Source organism: Nothobranchius furzeri, chromosome 1 (assembly GCF_043380555.1).
Source record: "Nothobranchius furzeri strain GRZ-AD chromosome 1, NfurGRZ-RIMD1, whole genome shotgun sequence".
NCBI lineage: Eukaryota > Metazoa > Chordata > Actinopteri > Cyprinodontiformes > Nothobranchiidae > Nothobranchius > Nothobranchius furzeri.
The window spans coordinates 94,672,686-94,684,720 of NC_091741.1; the positions used below are offsets into that span (position 1 = coordinate 94,672,686).

A 12,035-nucleotide genomic window follows, 5' to 3' on the forward strand; every position below is an offset into this window, starting at 1 on the left:
AGCCCCACTGAGTTCGCAATGAAGGCTCTTAGACTCATGTTGATGTTGTACAGCTCCAAGCATTCAATTATGCAAAGAGCTCTTGTAACCAATCCAGGCCACGCACAGGTTGGTGTGTCGGGTTATGCAGTCTTAAGTGACTGTTCGGTCTACCAGCAGCTGGTGTTTGGCTCCTCTGGTATCTCTGCCAATGCCCTTCTGTGCCGAGCTCATGTATTGATCCTTAGTCGCTATGATGCCTGACATGAGCTTCTATGTTGTGGAGAGACAGGTCATTGGTCTATAGTTAGATGGGACTGTACCCTTGGAAGGGTCCTTCATGATCAAGATTGTGCATCTTTCAGTTAGCCATTTAGGGTGAGTCACATCCTTTAGCAGCTGGTCCATTTGTGTTGCAAGGTGCTCATGAAGTGCAGTGTGCTTCTTAAGCCAGTAGGAGTGGATCATGTCAGGTATTGGTGCTGTCCAGTCTTTCATACCTGAGACTTTCTTGGATGTCTGCTGCTATATAACAAGAACAAAGGAAGATGGAGACTCTTCTTCCATATTTATTTATGTTACCAACAGAATAAACAGAAAACAGCTGTATATAGTGTAGCTACAATTTCCACAACATTTGGTTTGCTGACTAGCTGTGTTTGAACGTTCTCGTTCTGAGTACTAATGTATTCTCTATCTCATCTTTAGGTATTTTCCATCCTCAGTCCAACATGATAGGAAGAAGAAGCAGGGCCCAAGAATGTATTTTTATTTTATTACCTCTATTGCTCCCCTTTCTGTTAATCATGTAGAAAGATGGGTAGTCGTGAATTTAAAATTAAACAATCCAATGAGTGAAGTTCTTAGGGGGATGCTACTGGAAAGCAGATAAACCACCCTGCTAGGATTTTTCATTAGCTTAAACACAGACTCTTTTGTTTGACTCCCTCAGACACCACTTATAGTCTTTCTTCTGCAAACCACTGGCATCGAGCGACACAGAGGATTTCTGATTTGGTCATCATACCAAGCTGAGATAGCAAACCTTAACCAGCCAACCTTAAAATCGTGTCATTTAAGTAATGATGAACTTTTAAAGTTGGTTGTTTCACCATCTCCATGCTGAGGCACAGTCTGACTGAGCTGCATACATTTATGTCATCACTTTTAGGATATATATTTAGGTAAAACCTTAATATCATAAGAAAGGTGAATTCAACATAACGATGCCTAAAGTTATGTTTATATTTTGATTACTGTTCAGGAATAGAGCCTACAACCCGTGTGCTTTGCACCTGATGCCTTATCAGATTTTATATCATCATTTACACTACCTCCACCCTTTTCGGGCATAAGGCTTCATTTTCTCCTTTCATTGTGATCAGCTGTGCTTCAGGCTTCAAAGTCTATCTATAGCTTAGTTTTCTTTTTTTAAACACCCCTTTATGTACCCTTGTGTACCTTTTTTTTTAATGGCCACTGTGTTCTCCTCCATTCACCTCCTCTCTTCTCTCTATCAAGGTTGAACTTTATAGAAGCCAGCAGTGTAAAAGAAGGTGAAAGAGAATTCTATGGACTGTCTCATTGTGTCCAGGCTTTATTGTTTAGCAAGAAGGATGCAGAATAACGACCTGCCCAGACACACACACAGGGAGAACCATTCATTTCTACCAAGGCCACATTTCACAGGGCTGCATAGAGACTGTGTTTGTTAGAGCTGCACTATGAACACAAATCTGACCACTAATGTGTCTGTTTATGCTCAGACCTTCACTGAAATACAGTCTTTCCCTGAGAAAACTGTTTTCTGTTTACAGTCACCATCTCCTGCTGTCACTGCCCTTCTTCTGCATTCTGTGGATGTTTTATCACCAGCCAGAGTGTTGCATAAACAATAAAAAAAAACAGCCTCAGAGGTCCTCCCCATGTTCTATTGCTTCTTTTATATGGAGAGTAAGAGTAGGGCAAAAGTACAGCCAATCTCCCCCAGAGGATACCTAGCAGGGTGTACCTCCAGTGTGTAATGGCCAGTTCATAGCCCTTCTGGGAAGCTACAATAACATTCAGCACATGGACTGTAGGACAGACGTGGGATACAGTCTTTGGGAAACATTCAAATGCAACAAATAAAGTCTACTTCTAGATTGTTACAGCAGTTGGATTTTTATGACTAATAAATGGGGTGCTTTAATTTAGAAAACACATCTGAGTTCTGCCACATGTTTCTTTATATTCAGGAAATAAAATGATTAAAAAAAAAACATATGTTTAAAAAGCATGTTTGAGAACAACAAAACTACTGGAATTTAAAAGTTACCGTGTCTTTTATGAAAACCCTAACAGCATACAAAGGTGGAGGTTTACCCAACCTACAGACAGCACTTAGGGGTTCCACCTACCACTGGTTGTTTGCGACAAAAACGACTGTCAATCAGGACCTCCTCCAGCAGCTCTTGATCTGTGCAGAAACAAAGTAATCCACAGTTAGGTAGGAGTAATAATGGGGATTTCACACTCTAATTGCTTGCATCCTTTATTATAACAAAATTTAATTAACTCTGTTATTTGCAGTAGGTGTCTCAGTGGTAAAATGCTCGGTACAAAGGGCCGACCCACAGATGATGATAAAAACAGAAAAAGCTACAAGACATTAAGAGGAAGAGAGTGATCCTTTCATTTTGAAAAGATAATGCAAGTAGATCAGGTGTTTAATTCTCCATGATTAAATGCTTATTTGATGCTTAATTAGAGGTAATCTGATCATTCATCCGCTTCATTTATTTCAATCATTTAGTGTGTCTGTGGTGGATGTGTGAAATTGAACTGATTACACGTAGAGCATCAAACATAATAAACCACATCAGGAAAAGCAAATACAACTAACATCCCTAACAGTTATATTAGTCTAGAATGAGATTAAGTGTGTATTATAATGTAATTCTCACTTTTCCAGTACATGGGCCTAAATAATCACACATCAGTTTCCTCTAAAGCTGTTTGCAAATGCTTCTGTGACAGCTGTGAAAACAGATGATGGACTTTAGAACTATTTATGTCGTGATTTAAATTAAAATCTAAAACACAATAAAAGCACATAAAACAGATGAATGTTTACTATAATCACAACACCCTCAATGCAGACTTAAAGAGACAGTGTATGTGTGTGTTTTCCCTGGCGATAGGGGGCAGTACATACCTAAATTAATGCAAGCAAACATTATTTTTGTGTTTAAATAAGACTTTACCAACGGATGTCCATTAGTGTCAAAAATCCCTGGGATTGCAACCTCCTCATTGCTAAATGACGAGCACATCAGACTCCCTTTCATCACTGGCAATGAGTGAAGAGGTAAATGTGTAAATAACATTTATTTTTGGTGAAAGTTTTTTAACCATTTGTTACAAATCAGTAAATGTGTTTTGTTCTCATGGGCTTCCGTAGAACATGGCATCCAATATGGCGTCGCCCACAGACTTAGACCTGCTCCCATGTATTTTAGAACAGATTTTTGTGGTTATATGTTATGAAACCGCCAATATTTTCCAACAACTGGGCATCTTTTAATTCATTTACAACAACATTTCGATGGATATTTCCAGAGATTAATGGTAAAAACTACACATTGTCACTTTATCAATAAAAGTTGTTAAAGGATCATTTAGAGGTAAAATGGTTCTCCAAAACTGAATTAAATGCTGTTTAATTTAAAATGAAAATAACATTTATTACATTTTTGTTTGTTCAATTAAAAGGAACCTGTCTGAGATAGGTGTGCGAAGGAATGATAAGAAATGGGTAGTAAATCGACTGATTTCAGAACAATGTTGAAATTACTTGTTTATTGTTTTGTTATCTAAATATCCACCCACCCATCCATCCATCTTCTTCTGCTTGTCCAGAGTTGGGTCACGGGGGCAGCAGCCTAACACGAGAGGCCCAGACTTCCCTCTCCACAGCCACATGGACCAGCTCCTCTGGGGGAATACCAAGGTGTTCCCTGGCCAGATGCGAGACATAGTCCCTCCAGCGTGTCCTGAGTCTTCACTTAGGTCTTCTCCCAGTTGGACGTGCCTTAAAAGCCTCACCAGGGAGGCATCCTTACTAGATGCCCGACCCACCTTAACTAGCTCCTCTTGATGTGGAGGAGCAGCGGGTCTACTCCGAGTCCCTCCCAGATGGCCGAGCTTCTCACCCTATCTCCAAGGGAGAGCCCAGCCACCCTGCGAAGAAAACTCATTTTGGCCGCTTGTGTCCATGTTCTCATTCTTTCGGTCAGCTCGTGACCATACAGGTGAGTGTTGGAATGTAGATTGATCGTTAAATTGAGAGCTTCTCCTTTTGGCTCAGCTTTCTCTTCACCACAGACCGGTACAACGCCCACATCACTGCAGACGCAGCACCAATCCGCCTATCAATCTCCTCCTCCATCTTTCCCTCACTCGTGACCAAGACCCTGAGATACTTAAAGTCCTCAGCTTGAGGCAGCACCTCGTCGTCCCTGACCTGGAGAAGGCATTTTATCGTATTCTGACTCAAGACCATGGTGTCGGATGACAATGGATCTGTAAATACAACTTTTAATCAACATTTAAAAGACATCTGGAGCTCAACAAAAAATTTTAGTCAATATTTTACCATCTGTTAAAAGATACGGAACTCAAACTTTGGTGGATTAGATAGAGGGCTGGTAATTGTGAGCTACAGATCCTTTATAATAGATGTGTATCATCTTTCCCTAAATGTCACGCTGCTAAAGTAGAAGTGCATTGAGCTTGAGATGAAAGCTGACACTTTCCACCTCTGAACAGGAAAATAAAACACAGTATATCTACATATCTATTATTATTACGTTACGGGCCTTTAAAGCTCTTCTGGGTTTTTTCTCTCTCCACAAATAGAAACTTAAAAGAATAATTCCCCTAACTGTTCATTGGGACTGGAAAACAGCTCGTTATGTTACTGTTAGGAACCAAATGCAAAGTAACAACAAGAATCTCGAGTTTTTAGGTAAGTGTGAAACCACAGCTGGAAAATGTATATGCACGTTCAGTCAGACTAATACGTGTGTGGTCACCTTCTGCATTATTTCTTAAATAAATCCCATGTAATGAGACACCATGGCAACCAAACACACTACTGTTAACCCATCACAACAAATCACAGCAAACTGTTTACTGGCTCCTAGCAAAATGCACACTGGGCACCCCCTAAGGAGCAGGACAGACAGACACATCTTTTCAATACAACCACACGGACACGGACACACACACACACACACACACACACACACACACACACACACACACACACACGCACACTCAATGGGGTACAGAAATGCATGTTTCCATGTGATAGAGCTTATCTTTAATGGAGGACACACAGGCGTCAAACATTAGCAGCGGTCTTTATAGCTGCTAATGTTTATAATTCTGCAGAAGGTCTTAAAGATAAGCTCGTAGCAGATAACCGCTCACTGCAAACCAGACCAAAGAAGAGGCCATGACAGTTGGCCCTGCAGAGAAGTCACTAGTTGTCCACATAATATAAATCACACATAGTAATGAGTCGAAATCAGAGAACTTTCAGCTCTAAATCACTTATCTTCAGAAATAGTGCTGGGTGTTACCTGAAGGATGGTACAGAATGTTCGATAGGGTCATAAAAAAGGTGTGTCCTCTAATGTCAGGTTGAAAGAGAATGTCACAAACAACAGGGCTTGTTTTGAATTTGTGTTTTGTGGTTTCTATTCACTTTCTGAAGAAAAGACCAGTGACTGATGGTGACTGCAGTCAAACACATTCTTAGTGTAAGACTGAACCCGAATCCAGTCTCCAAGCTTTGGTCTCACAATGTTCTGTATCAGCAAACCCAACTGAACATTAATCTAAGTGAGGACAGGCTGAGAAAAGGTCTTTGCTGTAAGTTATACACTCACCTTTGGGCAAAAATCTTCTGTGGATTTTAAAGTTTAATTTTTGCTGAGGCACAAAAGTTGGAACCTTTATGATCCAAGGTCAAGAACCCCCCCAAAAAAAGAAAAAAGAATATTTCTCACTGATGCTGTAAAATCAGCCTAGCACAAACCCCCTCCTGTTGTGCTCAGACAGCAGCAGTCCCAGTAACTCTGCAGTCTGGCAGCCCAGTTGGACAGTATGGACAATGGAGCTGAAATACTCAAGAGAGGCAGCGAGTAGGGGGGAGAGGGGCTTTAATGGCTCACACAAGGTCAGGTAAATCTGTACCAGCAAAGACTCGCCAAAAAACTACTTTATGTAGCTACGAGAACACCCTGTTTGAGCAACTAATAAGCTATGAAACCTTGGTGGTATAATCTGCCCCTGGGTCAGTAGCTGCTCAGCTATGAAAAAGGGCTTTGGAAAAAGACCAAAGAGGCCAAAGAAATCCAAATGGCCAGATGATCTAAAAATAGAGAGAAAAATCACAATAAATGAGGTGAGAAAAGAGCGTGGCAAAAAAGCATGTGTGCCGCTGTGTAAAAGTTGTTAATAGTTATTATTTCACCTGAAAGCACCCTCAAGAACTTCAGAAACATAAGTCCTGTCCTGCAGGACTGATGAGCTAACAGCTAGACTGAACAGCGTTAAGACCGAAAAAACAGCTTTACACTTCAATATATCATAATGAGTTATGCAACAAGATCAAATTAAAGCTACAATAGAAAATCTGTTAAAAGAAGCTAGCTTAATTTTTTTCATGCCTTTTAACCTTCTATCATAGAATAGCTATAAATGTATTGTGGAGTTTAAAAAAATTAAGTGGTTCTCCTGCATTTGTCTGAAAACCTTAGCTAATAATAGGTCTCGGTCTGAAACCACCAGTTAGACTATCCGGTAGATTTTCAAACAGAACCAACTGCACTTCTTTGGGTCCTCCAAACACCACTGATGTGAGATGTTCTCTGCTCAGTAATATCGGAGAAGGAGAAACAGAAAAAGAAGAGACAACATTTTATATAGCACCTCTCAAGATAGAAATCAGGAGGCAAACAAAAATAGAAATAAATGAGATTTTAAAAATTGTTTAAATTATAGAAAACATTAAAAAACAGCTGGCTGCTACCACTTCATCTTAAGACATAGCTGTTGGACAACAAAAAACATTTGAACACAGAAAACGGCAACTGGTGTTTAGTGCTCTCTCATTTACTCTGGCAATCCCACATCAAGGGAGCATGGCCTAGGGAAGATAGAGAATAGAAGGGGTCAGAGTTCAGATAGCTTGTTTTGCAGATTTGCTGTTGCAGCTTTAATCATCACACAGCTGTCAGTTTTACACCATTCTCTTTTCTGCCCAAGAGAAGTATTCCTTCCTGACGAACCTGATCCCTGGTTGTATATATGTATATATATATGTATATACATGTATATATATATACACACACACACACACATATATATATATATTTATATATATATATATATATATACATACCGTATATAAATATATGTATATACATGTATATATACATATATATTATATATATATATATATATATATATATATATATATATATATATATATATATATATATATATATATATATGTGTGTGTGTGTGTGTAGTAACTGAAAACGGTGCGGTACAGGCGGCAGCCAGTTATAGCAGCTCTCGCTTCTTTACTCCCCTCTTTACGCTTTTGCTTGTCTTGTGTTGCGTGTTTTCAATGCCCTTGATGTGGGCATATTTTCCCTCAACCGCACGGTCCACAGGAGTACTTTGGTGTTGCTTGTGCCAATTTTTTTTCCAGTTTTTTTAACTTGTTGGGAACACACTGAAAAATTCCACTACGGATCTATTGTTTCCACCAGGGATCAGCTGTTGGTGCTTCGGAGACCAGCACTCTTCTCTACAGAAGTTCTGCCTGCAGATTTAAAGAGGAAACAAAGAGGTTGCAGAGCAGGAGAGGAAACAATGATATAAACCATATTTATCCTCTGTGATTATGGGAAATGTCTATTCTCTGCACAATAAGATTGACAAGCTCACAGCGCTGACCAGGCTGCAGTAGGACTACAGACAGTGTAGCTTGATGCTTTTTATGGAAACATGGATGAATGAGCTCATAGCTGACTGAGGTTTCCCTGGAAAGACTTATACTCACGCGGGCCGACAGGAGCACAGAGCAGAGCGGTAAGCACACAGGTGGGGGTCTGGCTGTGCTTATCAATGAGAGATGGTGCAACCCGATATGACCATTAAACAATAACTATATGTTCAAAAGAAATGGGAGTTACTGGCTGTTGGTCTCTGGCCTTACAGAGAGAGTTTTCACATGTAAAATATATAAACTATATACACATGCATACATACATATAGTATATGCAGTAGAGGTTGACCGTATTAGTTTTCTATTGCCAATACTGATGACAATATGTCTGGTCACCCAATGACCAATATATGCTGCCCATTTTTGCTGATTTAATGACCGATATCTAGACATTTTCCACCGTATTTGCAGGCGAAAACGTCACTAATAACATCAGTTCATGCATACATTTCTGAAGCTGAATCAGTTTTTAAACACTGAATTTTAACCATCCGGGTAAACTACTCGGGTATAAACTCAAACATCTAACTAAAGTTAATCAAACAAATCAATAAATTGGTAAATAAAAATAAATTAAGTTGAAACTCATTTTTAGAGCTTATTTTGTGCAGATGTTATTCAGGAACATAACTATACATTATCGGCCGACCAATATATCAGTCTACCTCTAATATACACAAAGGTCTCAGGGAGACTCCAACAGTCATTGTGCACAAGGTTGTGTTGGCTAGTTGGCCAGTCCATCGCAGGGATACACCGAGACAACCACCTCTCCTACCTAGGAACAATTTAGAGTCTCCAATCAGCCTGACATGCTTGTTAATGGTCAGTGGGAGGAAATCAGAGTACTCGGAGAAAACCCACGCATACATGAGGATAAGATGGAAACTTACATGCTGCAAGCAAACAGTGCTCCCAACTGTGCCACTGTTTTTAGAGTAACATTGTATGAATTGGTGTGAAATTCAAGAAATTGGAGCTGTTCTGTCATGGCAGTCTAACAACCAGTCTACAGAAGCTAAGATAGCAATCATTTATAACTTTTACACAGAAACATGTCAAAATAGCCAAAATATCCTTTAACATTATCACCAATCATTGACAGGAGAGTCTACGCTTCAGCCTCCAACACAGAGCTTACTGAGCAACTTTTTTTATGAGCAAGTAAGAGACATAATCACAAGATCATTACCTGAGCTCACTGGCTTTTTCCTCTGCATGTTTTTTTTATTTATTTTTTGCTGCTGAAGCATTTCTTCTTGAGCCCCATTCAATTTTGGATTAGTCACTGTTAGTGGCACAAATGACACTATGTGTTTGTGTGTGTGTGGGTGTGTGCCTATATACGGTAGGTTTGACTGTCACTATGCATGTATGTCACCGCAGCAAATCAATTTCCACTTCAGCAGCATGGAAAGAGCAAAGATTGGCTTCCAGGCGGCGTTGTTTCATCAACACAAAATGTTAGCGCACAGCAAACACAAGAAATACCACACGTCATGACAATGCAGGTCCCCAAACAGAGATATAGTTAGGTTATAAAACTAAGCGCATACTGGGAGGTTCCAAACCTGTACATTAAAAAAATAAATAGAGTGAGCTTGATTAAGTAAACAGGTGAACAATCTAACCTGACACATAGAAAATGAATATTTGTCTTCAAAAGAACATTTTAACAGTTGTATTCATTAATTAAATCCTACATCAGGCTTTTGTTTAAACAGATACAATTCTAAGCAATGTACAAACATCCTTTCAGTGGGGAAAGGGGATAAAGGATTAAAGTAAACATGTTGGGCTTTTTTCTATAATGTTTCTATAATCTGGTCAATTCCACCTGCTGATGTAAGTTCTGTGGCCTGCAGCTGTAAAGCCAATATAAGCTACTCCTGTAGGATGCTGCAGCTCGTGATGATGGATATTTGTGAGGTGAGCAGCATTAACAGAGGAACATGTAGGTCTGAGGATTATCCAGGTTCAGCAGATGGATAGGGTCTGAAGAAAATCCTTCACGGCTTTGAGGCTGTCCAAACGACCTGACCTCTCTGTCCACTGCCAACACATCAAATCGATTTCTTCTCTTCCTGCAGTGGCGGTTGGTTGGCTTCCTCTCCCTTATCACCATGGTGATTACACACCCTTGTGACTTCAGTCACCCAGACCCCACCGTGGTCCCAGTAAAGAGATTATGTGCAAAATTGATTTGTAGCTTCCTCACACGTTCCCCCGGTCACTCAAGTGTTTTTTTTTTGTTTGTTTTGTTGGCTCTCCTACATGCCCTTCATCAATCTATCTACATTCAATTCAGCCTGTCAACTGACTTCGCCAAAGCCATTAATTATTGTTTGAAATTACTGCTTTCTCTGCTTGGAATCAAATAGGTTTTATCAAATAATTCAAAGAATTACAGATTAATGGAGACAGGGGGGGATGAAAACACCTAATGAGTGTCCACACACCAAAAAACCCAAAACACTCAACATATCAAATCAGTTTTTATGGATGAAGGATCGTTTTCCCACAGCTGTCAAGTTTAGGCACTAATATAATTTTGCAGGGAGTTTTAGTCGGATCTCTACTAAAACCTTTGCACATGTTTGATAAAATGTTCATTTTAATACTCCAAGGGAATCTGGAGTCTCTGTTAGCTTATGATTGCACTATCTTTATGCATTAGGATGTATTATAAAAATCCTAAATGGCTTCCTGCAAAAATCTGCGGACTCCTTTACCTGGGGGTGCAACTATGATTTAAGAGTGGGTAGTTTATATTATATATATTTTTCTACAATTGTATGAGTCAACATTAAAAATTATCTAAATACACTCAAATATGTGGCATATGTGTGTGGATTACTTACATTTAAGAGTACTGAAAGCCAACTCATAAGCTGCTCTTTGCATGTCTTCATCTCTGAACTCAGGCAATGGGAGCCCCCGGTCTTTGCCATAATTTATGAACCGGTGAGCTGCAGGCTTCTCCAGGTGTTGGTTCTGGAAGATAGCAGCTGCCAGCAGGTAGACTCTGTCGGGGAAGCCCTCCTTACTCAGATGGCTGAACCATAAGTCTCTGTCCCCTTGATCTAACAGCAGAGTCAGGTCGTGGCTTGTTGTGGTCTGGGGCTTAACCTTTATGGACTTGTTGAATGTGAGGTTGAGAAGCCTTCCGACATTTTTCTTCTCCACCATGTTTGTGTGTTTTGTTCTGACACCTGAAAATCATAACAAGAAATCCTTAATTCTCGATCTGCACTATATATATGTAAGCCGTGCAGGAACCGGAGAGGGGTTAAAAAACGGAACCAAAAAAAGGCTAAAATATTTAACTTCACTTGTCTGACTCTTGCATTGCTCAGTAAAAAGTAGTCTGATTGCAAAGCAAAATTTAAAACGTCCACCTAAATTAACATTTATGACGCAAACGGCTTATAGACTTTTTTTATTTGACATCCTCTTAAATTTACTGTTTTTATACAGCATGAAACTGTTTTACAGCATGTTTGCTAGCTAAAATGTACATTATCGTGTTATATGCGAGTATATAACTTACCTTATCAGACGTATTTGTAGTTATTCGGAGAACATCCTCTTACTTACATCCTCTATAGTTTTATCTCTCTGCTAACTTTTAACTGCCGGTGCTACGTCGATATGTGTTCCCCCCTCGATAAATTCCACGCGTGATTAGAAAACAAATGGCTCCGGCTCCAATGTATTTCTTTAAAGCTAATAAAAATAAATTAATTTAACTCTGTAAATGAAAAAGTTAAACAAGATTGGCTAAATTTCTTCTTCGAAACAAACTGGCCAAATGTCTGACTCTGAATTAGTGATTTTCAGTCCCCATGGCAACTGCACTGTTCTTCCTCTTCCCGGGTCGATCTCTCTTCTGTCTCTGATATCCCGGGCAAAGCAGGATCGGAAAAGTTTCAGAGCGTTTCAGGAGGACAGTGACCACACCAGCGAGCGAAGAGCTGCTCTGTTTCAA

The 12,035-nt window shown here is 39.7% G+C and overlaps 1 protein-coding gene across 4 annotated transcripts in view; it reads right to left on the reverse strand.

The window, feature by feature from the left end:
• LOC107373614 (putative methyltransferase NSUN7) overlaps window positions 1-12,035 on the reverse strand; it is a 29,979-nt gene extending 17,944 nt beyond the window's left edge. For 2 of the 4 annotated variants that reach the window (XM_054739039.2, XM_054739038.2), the window contains exons 1-3: window positions 11,598-12,035; window positions 10,909-11,259; window positions 2,379-2,437 (exon numbers count right to left, since the gene is read on the reverse strand). In XM_054739039.2, coding sequence (XP_054595014.2) covers window positions 2,379-2,437; window positions 10,909-11,236 — 387 coding nt within the window. In that variant the 5' untranslated portion in view covers window positions 11,237-11,259; window positions 11,598-12,035. Of the gene's footprint in view, window positions 1-2,378; window positions 2,438-3,849; window positions 7,384-10,908; window positions 11,260-11,597 lie in introns of those variants that run through there. The other 2 variants (XM_070555371.1, XM_070555363.1) reach the window with 2 other exon arrangements.